At 31.3% G+C, this 18,307-nt stretch overlaps 1 protein-coding gene across 1 annotated transcript in view; it reads left to right on the top strand.

The window, feature by feature from the left end:
* The window catches only part of LOC136078089 (isocitrate dehydrogenase [NAD] subunit beta, mitochondrial-like), a 60,486-nt gene that overhangs the window by 14,747 nt on the left and 27,432 nt on the right, over positions 1–18,307 (top strand). The window contains exons 4-7 of the mRNA XM_065792926.1: positions 12,161–12,202; positions 16,315–16,394; positions 17,345–17,408; positions 17,497–17,559. Of these exons, the coding sequence (XP_065648998.1) occupies positions 12,161–12,202; positions 16,315–16,394; positions 17,345–17,408; positions 17,497–17,559 (249 nt within the window). The remainder of the gene's footprint in view (positions 1–12,160; positions 12,203–16,314; positions 16,395–17,344; positions 17,409–17,496; positions 17,560–18,307) is intronic.

The raw sequence follows: 18,307 nt of genomic DNA on the forward strand, positions 1-18,307 counted from the left end.
CGACCTCTGGGTTTTGAGCCAGGACTCTAACCACTGCGCCACGGCTGCTCTATTTCTTGAATATTTTCTATCATTTCAATGACATTGGTTGAAGAAATTAACTCAATACTTGGAACTGAAAGAGAGAATTTAGGTCGTTTTGTTTTCGATATTAGTTTACTGATGATAAGTGATAGTAGACAATTTTATAAAATAATTGTTTTAAGCATAATATCATTGCAAATGCACACGAGACACATGAGAGTTTAAGAAGTTAGTAACCTGTAGTTTAATATTGATTGAGATAAAAGTTTAGATTGTATGTTATATACTATGTGTTGAGTCTAATTTTTTCACTGATATTTAATGGTCTTCCGCTAATCTTTTTCTTTTTTTTTCCTTTCTTTATTGGTATAATTATTTGGCTTATTTATTTTGTATTTTTTTTTATTGGCTTTAAATCAAACATATTCATTTAGATTGCAATTGTCTGGCCAAGGTCAATTTTTAGTGTTCAGTGTTTAAACCTTTTTCAATATTTCTCAATATTGAAAAGCATCTATAACACATCTTTTTTTGGATGCATATTTGGGTGGTCCTTATCATTTGAATGAAAAAACAACATTTTATTCTAATAAAATGTTTTGTTAAAAGAACACTCTTCAAGACTTTCTCCATGTATTTTGCATGATGTTCCTTATATTTTTCTTTATTTCATAATGTTCTGAAAATTTGCACCAGAAAATGAAATGTGAAACAGAAACAAGTTATTTTAAATTATATTTGTATAATAATTATAATTAATTATAAATGAAATAAATTAATATACTATAGTAAAATAAATTTGATTTTGAATTAAATGATTTTTGAATTTTTTTATTTTTTATTTTTTGAAATAATTAAAACTATTTAAGTTGAATGCTTGGGTTTAACTTGATTTACTTTTAATTTTATGTAAGTTTTAATTTTATTTACTAAATTTTGTTCAATAGTCAATTACTTACTAAATTTTGTTCAATAGTCAAATTTTGTTTTTATTTTTTCTGGAAATTTGTTTAAACCTTTAAGTCTTTTAATCCTTCCTTTTCATTTTGTTTAAATACTGCACTATTTAAATACTAAAATTTATATAAAAATGAAAGGGTATTGTATGCCAGCATCTAAATAAATAGTAAACATATATGTTTAATCTCTAACTCATGGGTCTGATCTTTTTACGTTTCCCCAGAATATAGCAGAGTTATTTGCAAAGAAATCTTACTCTAATTTGACTCTTGAATATAATGGCCATACTTATCCTGACAGTTAAACAGATTAGCCCATTGTTAAACATCCAAATCACTCAGGCTTCCAATGCCAAAGTTAATTCTCAATTAAACATTTCTACAGTTTGTGCTCCAGACAAGATTTCTATCATAGTCATAAAAAAGCATTCTCCGGAACTCTTCAATTTTTTTTAAACTTTTAAAAAGTACTAAATAAGTGGTTCCAATTTTTCAAAACTCTAGAAAACACTTTGACCTTTCTAACTATCCTACAAATTTTTTTTTTATGTTGATTCACCCCCTTTCTTCCCAAGGCCAAGGAAGCCACTACTGATGAGGAAGCTACTTAATTGTGGTTATAGCCCTCTCTCGACTCTATAACTCTGAAACGCGAATAAGACCAACAAGGCCATTGCACAGAGAAACAAGTTGAGCGCGGTACTAGTATGGTATTAGTCTTCACTCTGATATTAGTTTCTTTATATAAAAGTTTTGAGATTATTAAATTATTTCTTTCTAATTGCAGTAGTAAAGTTATTCTTGAAGGCCTACCCTCTTCTTTATTTTAAATAGCTTTAAGGGTACCGCAAGGTTCTATATTTGCTCCTGTATGATTTCTTATCTACAATAACAATCTTAATAAAATCTAAAGTGATACTTTTTGCCAACAACTCAATTTTATACTCTTGTCTTGACAAAAAATCTTCACTTTTTGATTGCTTAGAACAAGCAGCAGATTTTTAATCTGATCTCTTCTGTAACAGCTGAAGGCTTGAAGGCTTTAAAATCCACAATTTTGTTAGACAACAAAACTCATTTATTTACTGCAAAAAAATATTGCAATATTGTTGGCATTCCTATATTGACAAATAATAACCCTCTTACTCTCAGACAAAGTCTAAAAGCACATTGTAAGTGTAATTAGACCTGCTTTATCTGCCAAGCTTGAGCCACTCTCCCATTGTTGTAAGGTCATATTTCTTTTTTTTTCTACAAATACAATAATGGGCAATGCTCAAACAAGCTATTATCTCTATAATGATGAACCAAAACTCATTCTTGCTTGGCTTTTTATTTAATAAGTTGCATCTTTTTACTGTATCTGTCCCTTCATGCTATAAAAACTTTTATTAATTCAGTTTTTTTCCTTGAACATCAAAAAAACCTTATAACTCTTACATCATCATGTTTATCTTTTTTATACAACTTACAACTTTTCAAGTCTTCAGTTATATGTTTCCTAGTATTTTAACTTGTTCTCTATTTTAAAGTAACTCATAACTTAATAGTGGTTGCTTGCAATCTTGTTAGAAGTAAATTAGAGTTTAAAAATATATAAATGCATGCCAGTATTTAAATAGTAAATGTAAGCATAAAATTATAATATATTAGGTATTACAAATTTTTTTCTAGCCCCGGCTATCAACCCCTGCTAAATCTTATAATTTTGCCAGGTCCGTGGGGCCAGGTTTGCAAAAAGTCTCATTAAGTAAGTGACTAACAGTTAGTAAGTGACTGGGGCCCTGGTCACTTACTAACTGATAGTTTGTTTATTTTAATTCTAATTTATAGATTTTTTTTTTTTTTAAGGCAAATAATTTTAACATTTAACTAGTGACTTATACCTTTTAAATCAAAATATTTTAACATTAAAAATTGTATCTGTATATTTGTTAATATGCAAGATATTTTTTTCATCAATGAAATTACAAGTAGTGAATAGAGTAGAGATTTCAGGGTTGAGAAAAGAGAGTTCTTTAGACCTTGGTAACAAAGTACAAAAGAACAGAAACCAAACAGTACCAAGAACATAAGTCTGAGAAACATCGTAGAAATATATTACTGGAAGCCATTAATATATACTAGAACTTATTACTTACTACTGGAAGCCATTTACACTTATTACTTTTAAATTGGAAATAATTTGCAAATATTAATGGCTTCCATTAATATTTGCAAATTATTTCCAATTTAAAAGATTAGATAGAAACAAGTTACTTAAAAGACAACAATCAAAATAATATAGTCTATGATCATGTATGAGCATGTAAAATAACAGGTAGTCTATGATCAACAATTGAATAACAAAAATGTAGTCTGAAATGACGATGTAGTTTAATAATACATATGCTAAAATTTTATAACATTCATATTTTAAATCTTTTCAAAGCACCTAAAGTATCTTTTTTTTTATTGTTTATTTATGCATAATATTTATAATGTTATTGATGCATATTTATAGTTATTGGTTATTGGTGCATGCTATTTATAATGCATTATTATATGACACATGTATATAAAAATTATGTGCTTTATGATGGAGTTCTTTTTTTATCATTATTTTCCATAGCTTCCATAGTTTTAACTATAAGCAATTTTTTTGCCATCTTTGTGTTTCTTTTTTTAGTTGTTTTTTTTTCCTTCGATCTATTAATTTAATCTATTATTTTGAATTGAATGTTTTTTAAAATCCAATTTAGAAAATTATATGATATTGATTTAATCTCCATTTTTAATTTAATAAAAAACTCTGCCCAGTAGAGTTGTTTTAAACTATTTATTTTAGCAATTGAAACCATCATTTTGAAAAGGACACAAGTCTGTTAATTAAAACTTTTCAGAATCAGAAAAAAAACATTTCTTATTAATTCTGTGCTAATGAAACAGAAGAAGTTATATAAAATATTTATAAAACTTTTATGAATTTTATTATATGTATTAAAAAAAAAACGAAAAACATACAAATCAAAAAAAATACATTATAAATTAATAAATGTTCTAATTTCACTCTGTCTTTGTTTTGAAGAAACATCTATATCAAATGTAATTAAGACTGCATTTAGCAAATATAATTAAGACTGCATTGATTGAAAATCTTCACCACTAAGACTGAAGGGGATTTAGTAATGCAAAACTTACAGTGCTTCCTGAATATCAGTAACTTTCGGGCAAACTGGATTGATCGCATTGTCATCATCATTATTTTTCTCATCATCAGCATCATATTCATTTGCTGCATTTTTTACTTCTTCTATCAACTGTTAATCTGTTGGTACAGGTACTATGCTCATTAAGTTTTCTTCTGCAGCAATAACCTCTTCAGCTGTTGTACTTGGAGGGTAAAAATTATCAACTTTTTCTATCTGATTTTGAAGCTCTTTAAATGGGTCATCCTCTTCATCCAAATGGGCTTCTGCTGATCTTCCAAAATTCCTGATTTTGCAAAACAGTTAATGCTGGTGGGGGTTTTCACTTTTTGTCATGCAAGATCAAGCATTTTCATTGCATCTTCATGTCCTGCTGCCTTGTAGGATACGCCTTTTTAGGCAAAGGCTAGGAGATGCCAACTCCGATATAAAACACCCCCTGCCTTGGGGCTCTTGGTTGAGTAAAGGCTAGAGATGGTGTCTCGATAAAAATACTCATCTTGGGCAGATGTTAAATGCACCCAGCTACTGTCTTGTAGAAGGCCTCCTAGGCAAAGACTTAAGGAGTAAACAGATTCTATCTGTTGACCAGCCTTGCACCCCTTCTTCATCTATTAGGCTGGTGCAGATGTATTTTTAATACATTTTTTCCAGTTTAGGATGTTGAATGCTGGATCTTCTTGACTCAATGCATGGGTTTGCTTGTGTCACTGTTTTTACGACTAGGCAACTCATTCTATTATCTCCTTATGAGGGTACAGCTCTAAAACTCAGTTTTATGGTTCTGAAGCCGGCTGGTAGTCAGGTTTCCCGAACTCTGTGGTAGCTCTCAGAGAGGCTGATTCCATCAACAGCTGAAAAATATCAAAGTATTAACAGTGCCATGTTGCGCATGGATGGTGTCCCTGTTTGTACTTTTGGTGTGCATTGCGGAGGCCACATTTGGAGCCCTTTGTTACGGCTTAGGGTTTATTAGTAGTAATGAGGCAATTGCTTGGGCTATTAAACGGTGTTCTGAGTACTATCTATGCTTTGAGTCAAGTTCTTCAAACTAATTTAAAAATGAATAAAGTACCAAAAACTATAAAACACAAAAAACCATCATCATCACCAAGTTATCTAAACCTATCATTCACTAATATTCGTGGTCTTCGAAGTAACTTTTCTTCTGTTAAGTCTTATCTCTTGCAAAGTTCACCAGACCTACTTGCTCTTTGTGAGACTAATTTGAGTTCAGCTGTCTCATCTTGTGATCTTAGTGTTGATGGTTATCTTCCTCTGATTCGTAAAGACTCCAATAGTCACATGCTTGGCCTGGGCATTTACATTCGTAAGAATTCACCTGTTTGTCGTGAAACTAGGTTTGAATCCACAGACTATTCTTTCATGTGCTTTCGTTTAGCACCACTTCACTCTATTGCCTTTCTCTTTGTTCTATATCGCTCTCCTTCATCTCAAGACTGCACTCTTTTTGATGTTATTTCTGATCATATTGACCAAGCCCTCTCTCTTTATCCATCAGCTAATATAGTTGTTGTCGGTGACTTTAATGCTCACCACTCTGAATGGCTTGGCTCTAATGTCAGTGACTCTGCAGGCATTAAAGCCCACAACTTTTGCCTTTCTCAATCCCTAACTCAAATAGTCAACTTTCCAACTCGCTTTCCTGACAACCCTAATCATTTACCTTCTCTACTTGACTTATGTCTTGTTTCTGATCCTAGTCAGTGCTCAGTTTCTCCACATTCACCCTTAGGTGCTTCTGATCACAGTTTGATCTCTTTAAAACTAATATCTCATTCTTCTTCATCACCTGAATCCCCCTATTATCGAACCTCTTACAACTACAGTAAAGCTGACTGGGATTCTTTCCGTGATTTTCTTCGTGATGGCCCTTGGGTAGAAATCTTTCAACTTCCTGTCGACAAATGTGCTTCTTACATAGTTATGTAAGAAGTTTCGTGGATTCAGGCTGGCATGGAATCTTTTATTCCCTCTCGACGATTCCAGGTCAAGCCTCACTCTCCTCCATGGTTTTCCTCACACTGTGCTGCTGCGATTGCCAATCAAAACCGTTACTTCCATATTTATCAGCTCAACAATTCTCCAGAAAACAGACGTCTGTTTATTACTGCTAGAAACAACTGTAAAAAGGTTTTGTCTAACACCAAAACCCACTATTCTCAGGTCATGAAATCTCGTATCTCATCTCAATAATTAGGCTCTCGTGACTTCTGGAGAATCTTTAATAATATCAATAATAAGGGCAAATCTATAATTCCACCTCTCTTGTATGGTTCAGACTTTGTCACCTCACCTAAAGACAAAGCCGAACTGTTTGCTAAAAACTTTTCATCAATATCATCTCTTGATTCCACTAATGGCGTTCTACCTGATATTGCCAACAAACAGGTTAATCCATTGCTTGACATTTATATCACTCCAGCATCTGTATCTAAAGTGATTTCCTGCCTAGACTCTTCTACAGCTTGTGGCCCAGACAACATACCTGTTATTGTCTTGCAGAAGTGTTCTCCAGAGCTGTCGTCTATACTCTCAAAACTATTCAACAAGTGCTTATCAGAGTCTTGTTTTCCAGCCTGCTGGTAAGCCACATCTATTATCCCTATCTTCAAAAATTCTGGGGAGCGATCTGATTTGTCTAACTACCGTCCCATAAGTCTTCTTCCTATCATAAGCAAGGTTTTTGAATCTTTAATTAACAAACACTTAATTTCTCATCTTGAATCTAATAACTTACTTTCTGACCATCAATATGGATTTCGATCTTCTCGTTCTACAGCTGGTTTGCTAACAGTAATAACTGACAGGTTTTATCGTGCATTAGATGAAGGTGGAGAGGTTAAGGCCATCGCTCTTGACATTTCAAAAGCGTTTGATAAAGTTTGGCATGCTGGTCTTCTCCATAAGCTTTCCTCTTATGGTGTACCTGGCAACATCTTTAAGATCATTGAATCCTTCCTTTCCAATCGTAGCATAAAAGTTGTCCTCGATGGACAACACTCTTCTTCTTATTCTGTAACTTCAGGGGTTCCTCAAGGTTCTATCCTTGGCCCTATACTCTTTTTAATTTACATTAACGATCTTCCAGATATTCTCACATCTAAGGTGGCATTGTTTGCTGATGATACTACCATTTATTTTTGTCGTGATAAGAAACCAACACCCTCTGATTGCCTGGAGGGGGCATTTGAGCTTGAAAAGGATCTCACTTCTGCTACAGCATGGGGCTCACAGTGGCTGGTGAACTTTAATTCAATAAAACTCAATTTTTTTCAGCCAATCGTTATCGCAATAATTTAGATCTTCCTATATTTATGAACGGTGATGTACTCGATGAGTCACCTACTCTTCATCTTCTAGGATTAACTCTTACTTCCAATCTTTCTTGGAAACCATATATCAAATCGGTTGCAAAATTAGCATCTGCTAAGGTTGCATCTCTTTTTCAAGCTCGCCACTTTCTTACTCTGGATTCTATTCTCTATCTCTATAAATCTCAAATCCGGCCTTGTATGGAATACTGTTGCCATATCTGGGGCGGATCTTCTAATGATGTCCTTTCTCTTTTAGACAAGGTGCAAAAACGCATTGTAAACATAGTTGGACCTGCTTTTGCAGCCAACCTCCAACCATTATCACATCGTCGTAATGTTGCTTCTCTTTCTCTTTTCTACAAATACTATGATGGGCACTGCTCTAAATAGCTAGCGTCTCTTGTGCCATCTACTAAAATTCATTCTCGTGTTATCTCGTCATTCAATTAAGTGTCATTCTTTTTCTGTGACTGTTCCTAAGTGCTCCAAAAACGCTTATTCGTCTAGTTTTTTTCCTCGAACATCAGTTCTTTGGAATTCGCTTCCTTCATCTTGCTTTCCTGATTCATATAATTTGCAATCTTTTAAATCGTCTGTCAATCGTTATCTTGCTCTACAATTTTCATCTTTTCTCTTCCAGTAACTTCCAACTTTAATTAGTGGCTGCTTGTTGGAAGCGAAGATGTTTAAAAAAAAAAAAAAAAAAAAAAAAAATATAAAATTAAAAAAATAGGAAGATCTTTACTTTTTTCGATAGCTATGACCAGTCTTTGTAATACCAAAGATCTTTGATAAACTTTCAAACTGCGTATAATGCCCTGATGCTCATTCAATTAAGTGTCATTCTTTTTCTGTGACTGTTCCTAAGTGCTCCAAAAACGCTTATTCGTCTAGTTTTTTTCCTTGAACATCAGTTCTTTGGAATTCGCTTCCTTCATCTTGCTTTCCTGATTCATATAATTTGCAATCTTTTAAATCGTCTGTCAATCGTCATCTTGCTCTACAATTTTCATCTTTTCTCTTCCAGTAACTTCCAACTTTAATTAGTGGCTGCTTGTTGGAAGCGAAGATGTTTAAAAAAAAAAAAAAAAAAAAAAAAAATCTAAAATTAAAAAAATAGGAAGATCTTTTCTTTTTTCGATAGCTATGACCAGTCTTTGTAATACCAAAGATCTTTGATAAACTTTCAAACTGCGTATAATGCCCTGATGCTCATTCAATTAAGTGTCATTCTTTTTCTGTGACTGTTCCTAAGTGCTCCAAAAACGCTTATTCGTCTAGTTTTTTTCCTCGAACATCAGTTCTTTGGAATTCGCTTCCTTCATCTTGCTTTCCTGATTCATATAATTTGCAATCTTTTAAATCGTCTGTCAATCGTTATCTTGCTCTACAATTTTCATCTTTTCTCTTCCAGTAACTTCCAACTTTAATTAGTGGCTGCTTGTTGGAAGCGAAGATGTTTAAAAAAAAAAAAAAAAAAAAAAAAAAAATCTAAAATTAAAAAAATAGGAAGATCTTTTTTTTTTTCGATAGCTATGACCAGTCTTTGTAATACCAAAGATCTTTGATAAACTTTCAAACTGCGTATAATGCCCTGACCTTTGGACCATTTCCCGTATCCACTCTTCAAACAGTACATTATCCATCCAGCTTTTATTTTGATTTCTGTATCTGCAAGGTAAGTGCTTAAAGGGATCCCAAAGTGCTGAGACAAGTTGTATTTATTTTAAAGAGAATGATTAAAAAAAAATGTTTGGGCAGAATTTTTTTGAATAAAACAATAATAATATATACCAACAAAAACAAACTTTGTTGTTTTACTCGAAGCTCACCGTCTCAACAGTAGCAATTCTCTCGGAGTCTTTAAAATATACGCCGCAATCTACAGGCTTATTAATTTATTCAAGCGCGTTTAATTCCAAAGAGTTTTAGAAAATGACATCATTGTAGAATCTCGATAAGAAAGTTATTTAAAAAGATTTTTTGTTTGCAAGTTATAGATTTTTTTTTTTTCATTATTGATTATTAAAGAATTTGTTTAGTTACTTATCATTATATAAAAAATTTTTTAATCATTAACTATAGAATTTTTTTAGTTATTTCAAGTTATTATTTTTTTGTTATTTTTACGAAGTTCGCATTAAAAATAATAATAAAATATTTCAGAATTTTAAGCTTGTTTATTGCTGTAAATTAATTTTGTATTATATTTATTGTTATTTGTTATTAAATTATTATTATCCGTATAAAGGTTCTGTTAAAAAAATTTTGTTTTTTTTAACCTTATAAAAGTTTAATTTAACAGCATTTAGGGAATGTTTATAAAGTATATATGCTTGGGTGGGGGAGAGGGGGTCTGCAAAGAGCGTATATGAGATGGAGGGCAGGGGGTCAATTATAAAAGTATGGAGACACTAATGTAAAATAAATATCATAAAATATTGGTTAGGTAGGTTAAAAGCATATATAGTTTTAGGGAGATGGACTAAAAAATACTATAGAAAAATGTGGAAGGAGGGGAGGTGGGGAAGGGTCGATTTACAGGCGTATATACATTATGGACGACCCCTTATTTGCTAAACTTTCCATCGGGTTACATATATTCTCAAAAACCTCAATTTTGAGTCAATTTTGAAATCAATATCGTTTAACAAAAAACTTTTCATTGTCAATTTTGCTAGTTTTTTGATAAGAGAAATGCAAAATACTTGCCAAATACAACATATAAATTAGGAAATATTAAATATTTTTTAACACGCGCTTCAACACATTAACAATTTTAATCGCCATCTGTCTTGAATTATTGCCATAAACATTATTTATTGCTTTAATTAATAAAAAGCTGTCTTTTTCATACTTTGTTATGCATTGATGATCTTTAAAAAAAATTTTTTTTTTACTTTACATAGATTTTATGTTCAAAAAAGTTAATGTTTGTTATTATTACTATTATTAATACTGCGCACATCAGTTTATATTTAAAGAATGTTACTTAATTTGTAAAACCTGAGACAATATTTATTTCCTTTATTTTAACGCAACAAAGACATTCTTCTTCAATTGGCATAGTTTTACAATATCTATATTTACACCATTGTTCAGCACCAACACTTAAACGGCTTAACTTTGACGTTTTAGCAATATAAAAATTCAAATTTTCATAGCTGATACATACAAGTTTTTTTTGTCTTTTTTTAAAGAGGTTCGAATTGGTATGGAGTTGCCAGCATTTTAACCATTTAGTTATCAAAATCCAAATGCAAAATACAAAATTACCCTAATATTTATATGCAAATCCATCAAAATTTATTTCCACTAAATTGACATACTTAGTAATATTTTCTAACTATAAATTATAGAATTCAGCTGTTATCTCTAATAAATGATGTCGTTTACCGAAATTATTTATTAATTAAAAATTAAAAAATTTTGAAAATGTCAATTCAATAGGAGAACAAAAACGTCGTAACAATAAACGGCTTAGACAAAATAAAAAAAGTTTACATTATTTACATTAAAAAAAAGATTCAGAATATATAATAAGGTGATCAACGACTTTTTTATATATTTATTTTATTTAAGAGTGTAATATAAAAATCTTAATTATATTTGGTTCTCGCGCTCTCGCGAAAAAATTCTACAATGACGTCATTTACTAAAACTCTTTGAAATTAAACGCGCTTGAATAAATTATAAAGTCTGTAGGTTGCAGCGTATATTTTAAAGACTCAGAGAGAATTGCTACTGTGGAGACGGTGAGCTTCGAGTAAAACAACAAAGTTTGTTTTTGTTGGTTTACATTTATTATTTTGTTTTATTAAAAAAGATTCTGCCCAAACATTTTTTTTTGATCATTCTCTTTAAAATAAACACAACTTGTCTCGGCACTTTGGGGTCCCTTTAACTCTTTTGAAGCAGCAAAATGATTATTATTACATTTGCTGTGACCATCCCAGTAAGAAAAATTTTTATGTGCTTTCTCCCTATACAAGCCTCGGATTTAGTGGCTTATTGTTTACAAACGAAAAAATAATCTAAATTCATCTGCACTATAAATTTCATCAAGTTTATACCTGGATAAAATTGTTGGGAGATTTGTTTCCTTCCATGATGTGGTCATATCAGCTGTACAAGAGTTACCATCTTGAAAGAAACATCTGTTTTTCCGATGATCAAACCAACCATCAGATGCTTGAAATCCGTTGATGCTAATCTTTTCAGCAAGTTCTCTCGTTTTTGTTTTTAGAAGTGATGCTATTTCCTTTAAATCTTCATAGATTCGAAATTTTCATTTTTATTTTTGATTCATGTTGGCAGAGTATTTTTTGGAATGCCATATTTCAAAGCAACCTGAGACTTTGACAATCTTAGGTTTTTGGGACATACATTTATGGAGAGCTTAAACATACATATTTTTACCACTATAAAAATCTTTATATAAATAGTTTTTAATCAAATATACTAATTTTTTTTTTCATTGTTTTTTTAACTTATGATTTGTATATCTTGATTTGTATAATATTATATTTGATTGATATAATGATATTTATATAATATATATTGATATAATATATATGATTGATATAATGATATTTGTATAATATATATTTGATTGATATAATGATTTGTATATCTTTCTTTTGTAAATTAGTTCCATTGGAGTACCGGTGGACTGGGATATAGTTTATGCAAGGTAAATACTGTTATTCATTAATTTATTTTGATTTTTTTCTAAATTCTTTGTAGTGAACCACTTTTTATTTTAATTTAAAAGTGGTTCACTACAAAGAATTTAGAAAAAAATCAAAGTTTAAAAGTTATTTAATCCAAGCTTAATTATTTTAAAATTTGAAACTTTGATATTTTCTAATGTCTACAAAGCAAATAAAACATAAAAAATTTCCGTTAGTAAAATTAGAATTCTTAACCATTGCTGATGTAACAGTTGCACCTCATAAATGACATAATTAATCAAACTATGCGCTACAACAATGTGATAAAAGAAAAAATTATTAGCGATAAAAGAAAAAATTATTAGCTTTACACTATCAACCCTCAAAAATAGAAAAAAATAGTAAGTTGGCCCAGAGGTATAAAACAGGGATAAATTTAATTTTCACCAAATTCTTTTTCTTTCATTAAGTATATGTTTTATTTTTATTTTTTTTATTTAAAAAAATAAATAAAAAGTTAAATTTGAAATGTGTTGGACCTTAGTATGAAACCCTCTAAATACTAAAAAAGCATAAAATTCTTATTTATTTAATTCTTATTATTTACACCTAATTTGTTTTTTATTTTCAAAACATTTTAAAGCATTAAATATTATTATCTTAAATAAAAACAAGTTATTTAGCAACAAAACAATTTGTTGAAGACCAGTTTTTTTTATGGCCAACATGCCCCATTGTCAGTAGGCCAATCTGCTCCTTTGTAATGTTTAGAGTACAGTAGGATCCCATTAACTCGGACTCTAAAGGGCTATATATATCTTGTCCAACTTTGCGAATGTTCAAATTAAACTAAGCTCTTGTTATGTCAGACTTTTTGAAAACATTCGACTTTTTGATAACATCGAGATTTCAAGACTTATTGATAAAGAATTGAAACACCCAATATCAAAACAGGATTGTTTTGATATTGGGTGTTTAAAAGCTACATGCTTTATCTAAATCCTTATTTAGGGAGACTCACATCAACTTAGTTTCTCCGCGCAGCGGCCTTTAACTCCGAAACACGAACCTCTGCAAGGTTCGTGTTTCGGAGTTAAAGAGTTGAGAGAGGGTTGCACCACGACTAATAACTAAAAAAAAAAAATAACAACCACAAACAAATGAGTAGCCTCCTCGACTGTATCGGCCCCCTTCGGGCCTTGGGAGGTGAATAATCTATATATATATATATATATATATATATATATATATATATATATATATATATATATATATATATGTATATATTTTTTAAACATCTTCGCTTCCAACAAGACTGCAGGCAGCCACTAATTAAAGTTGGAAATTACTGAAAGAAAAAAGATGAAGATTGTAGAGCAAGATAATGATTGACAGACGACTTAAAGGATTGCAAATTATATGATTCAGTAAAGCAAGATGGGAATTCCAAAGAACTGATGTTTGAGGAAAAAAACTAGACGAATAAGCGTTTTTGAAGCACTTAGGAACAGTCACAGAAAACGAATGACACTTAATTAAATGACGAGTAACACGAGAATGAATTTTAGTTGATGGCACAAGAGACGCTAGCTATTTAGAGCAGTGCCCATCATAGTATTTGTAGAAAAGAGAAAGAGAAGCAACATTACGACGATGTGACAATGGTTGGAGGTTGGCTGCAAGAGCAGGTCCTATGTTTACAATGCGTTTTTGCACCTTGTCTAAAAGAGAAAGGGCATCATTAGAAGAACCGCCCCAGATATGACAACAGTATTCCATACAAGGCCGGATTTGAGATTTATAGAGATAGAGAATAGAATCGAAAGTAAGAAAGTGACGAGCTCGATAAAGAGATGCAACCTTAGCAGATGCTAATTTTGCAACTGATTTGATATATGGTTTCCAAGAAAGATTGGAAGTAAGAGTTAATCCTAGAAGAAGAAGAGTAGATGACTCATCGAGTACATCGCTGTTCATAAATATAGGAAGATCTAAATTATTGTGATAACGATTGGCTGAAAAAAAATTGAGTTTTATCTGAATTAAAGTTCACCAGCCACTGTAAAACCCATGCTGTAGCAGAAGTAGGATTCTTTTCAAGCTCAAATGCCCCCTCCAAGCAATCAGAGAGTATTGGTTTCTTATCACGACAAGAATAAATGGTAGTATCATCAGCAAACAATGCCACCTTAGATGTGAGAATATCTGGAAGATGGTTAATGTAAATTAAAAAGAGTATAGGGCCAAGGATAGAACTGTGAGGAACCCCTGAAGTTACAGAATAAGAAGAAGAGTTATCAATCGAGGATAACTTTCATACTACGATTGGAAAGGAAGGATTCAATAAGTGTTTGTTAATTAAAGACTCAAAAACCTTGCTTATGATAGGAAGACGACTGATGGGACGGTAGTTAGATGAATCAAATCGCTCTCCAGAATTTTTGAAGATAGGGATAACAGATGCCGCTTTCCAGCAGGCTGGATAACAAGACTCTGATAAGCACTTGTTGAATAGTTTTGAGAGTATAGACGACAGCTCCGGAGAACACTTCTGCAAGACAATAACAGGTATGTTGTCCGGGCCACAAGCTGTAAGTGAAGAGTCTAGGCAGGAAATCACTTTAGATACAGAAGCTGGAGTGATATGAATGTCAAGCAATGGATCAACCTGTTTGTTGGCAATATCAGGTAGAATGCAACTAGTGGAATCAAGAGATGATTTTGATGAAAAGTTTTTAGCAAACAATTATGCTTTGTCTTTAGGTGAGGTGACAAAGTCTGAACCATACAAGAAAGGCGGAATTAAAGATTTGCCCTTATTATTGATATTATTAAAGATTCTCCAGAAGTCACGAGAGCCTAATTTTTGAGATGAAATGCGAGATTTCATGACCTGAGAATAGCGGGTTTTGGCGTTAGACAAAACTTTTTTACAATTGTTTCTAGCAGTAATAAACAGGCGTCTGTTTTCTGGAGAATTGTTTTGCTGATAAATATGTAAAGTAACGGTTTCGATTGGCAATCGCAGCAACACAGTGTGAGGAAAACCATGGAGGAGAGTAAGGCTTGACCTGAAATTGTCGAGAAGGAACAAAAGTTTCCATGCCAGCCTGAATCCACGAAGTTATGTAAGAAGCACATTTGTCGACAGGAAGACAAAAGATTTCTACCCAAGGGCCATCACAAAGAAAATCACGGAAAGTATCCCAGTCAGCTTTACTGTAGTTGTATACATCTCATTCTTCTTCATCACCTGATTCTCCCTATTATTGAACCAATAATAGGGGGAATCAGGTGATGAAGAAGAATGAGATGTTAGTTTTAAAGAGATTAAACTATGATCAGAAGTACCTAAGGGGGAATGTGGAGATCAGAAACAAGGATCAGAAACAAGACATAATTCGAGTAGAGAAGGTAAATGATTCGGGTTGTCAGGAAAGCAAGTTGGAAAGTTGACTATTTGAGTTAGGGATTGAGAAAGGCAAAAGTTGTGGGCTTTAATGCCTGCAGAATCACTGACACTACAGCCAACCCATTCAGAGTGGTGAGCATTAAAGTCACCGACAACAACTATATTAGCTGATGGATAAAGAGAGAGGGCTTGTTCAATATGATCAGAAATAACATCAAAAAGAGTGCAATCTTTCAAGAAGATCCAGCATTTAACATCCTAAACTGGAAACAATGTATTAAAAATACATCTGCGCCAGCCTAATGATGAAGAAGGGGTGCGAGGCTGGTCAACAGAATCTGTTTGCCCCTCAAGTCTTTGCCTAGGAGGCCTTCTACAAGACAGTAGCTGGGTGCATTTAACATCTGCCCAAGATGAGTATTTTTATCGAAACACCATCTCTAGCCTTTACTCAACCAAGAGCCCCATGGCAGGGGGTGTTTCTCGGAGTTGGCATCTCCTAGCCTTTGCCTAAAAAGGCGTATCCTGCAAGGCAGCAAGACATGAAGCAGATTGTACTTGGTTACTTGTTACCATATATATATATATATATATATATATATATATATATATATATATATATATATATATATATATATATATATATATATATATATATAATATATATATATGCATATATTCTAGTGTATAAATTTTTAATTTTTTATATAATTAATTAAGTGATATAGGAACATATGGAGAAGAGACTGCTTTAAAAACTGTGATAGATTCAATGAAAAGAACACGCGTAGGGTTAAAGGGTGAGTTGTTGATTTTAGGTTTTAATTTTATATATTTATGTTATAATTGCGTTATTTGTTTAAATAATACTACAGTTAATTCCAGATAACTCAAACCTCCAAGAGACCAAGGAGAATGGTTTGACTTAACAAATGTTTGACTAAATTTAATTCCTGTTTAGTCGAACTTTGGCTGATATAAGATATTAGTTCGAGTAAATTTAATGTATATACTTTAGCATTAAATAAAGAAAAATCAAGGAGATTTTTCCTTATTTGATTCTAAAGTATATACATTAAATTTACATCATTATACTAATGTTTCAATGAAAGAAGTTACCAATTGTATTCAAAAGGTAACATTCAAAAAAGTTTAGCAGCACAATGATTTCCTTATATTTGGTAATAAAATTGCATCTATAAGGTCTGCTAGACTCAATCTTATTACCAAATATAAGAAAGTCATTGTTTTGTTAAACTTTTTTTGCAGTCTTTTATTTAGAAGTTCATTATCTATAAAATAATTGTTTTTTAAGGGTTTTATTATGATTTTACTTTAAACAGTTTTAATATAGCATTATTTTATGTCTGATAATGATCTGATTTATTCAGGTCTAAATATAACGAAAAAATAAAAAAATATTAGGCTACAGTTATTTAGGTTTTATATGAAATGACTTCTTTTTTAAAAGAATTTTCAATAATGTCAGTATCTTTAATTCACATACAAACATTTTGAGTTATCTGAAGTTTAAAAGTTTGAGTTATCTGAAGAAATTTGCTGATAGGGGAAAAAAATTATTCCACTTAATAAAGGTTGAGTTATCAGAGACCACCAGAGAATTTTAATAGTAAATGATTAGACAGTTTCAAGGGACTAAATTAAACGGTTTGAGATAATAAAAGTTCAAGTTAACTGGTGTTCAACTGACTGGGAATTAACTGTATTATTCATTTTTTATATTATTTAGGTATTTTAGCAACTCCCACTAGTATTGGAGCAGAACGTCATTTATCATTAAATCAACAATTAAAGTATAAGTTTTATTATACAAATTTTTTTTTTATTTGTTTAAATTTGTATTGTTGACCAAGTAACTTGAAAATTACATTTCTAATTTAGATTAAAGCTGGACCTTTTTGCAAATATTGTCCATTGTAAATCAATGCCAGGTTTACCTACTAGGTTAGATTTTGTTAAATTAGCAATTAAACTATTTTCTACAAATATGTAGAAAAAATAAATTTAGCTCATTTAAAGAGTTAAAAATCTATTCTTTTGTTTTTTGTTTTCAGTGGTATCGAAATGTGAAAAAAATTTAAGTATAGGTAGCGAGAAATTTGCTTAAGCTCAAGTTAATGGTTAGTTAAAATCTTTAGAAGAAAACCTTAAAAACTTTAGGCATTGCATTGAAATAGTTGTTGTTATTTCATTAGTTGCAGTTCAATACTACAATTTTTACTTAAATTATAATGATTATGTTATTAAGGTTATGCTGTAACAACAATTTCAAATTTAATTGTTTAATAATATAATTGTTTACTAGCTGTCCAGACCCATAATATGGGTCATGGCAGGTCTGGCTTACACCTCCTGATTATTTTTTAATCATTTTCAATAGATTACAGAAAATGATAAAAAGTAATGATCTTATTAAAAATCTTTATTTACTATTTTCTCTTGTACTGCTCAAATATTATATACACATAGCACAGTGGCACATTAAAAGTTGACTCAATTGAATATTTTGGCTCTGTAATATTGAAGCAAAACATTAAAACAATAACGCCACTACAATTTCACAAGAAGAATAAATATTAACAGAGCACTAAATATTTACAGACATTATATGTTTTCTGAATAATTATCAAAGGCTAGACAGCAAAACCTAGATAAACATCAGAACACCTCTTGGCACTAAATGCTGTTACAC

This window comes from Hydra vulgaris, chromosome 03, assembly GCF_038396675.1.
Source record: "Hydra vulgaris chromosome 03, alternate assembly HydraT2T_AEP".
NCBI lineage: Eukaryota > Metazoa > Cnidaria > Hydrozoa > Anthoathecata > Hydridae > Hydra > Hydra vulgaris.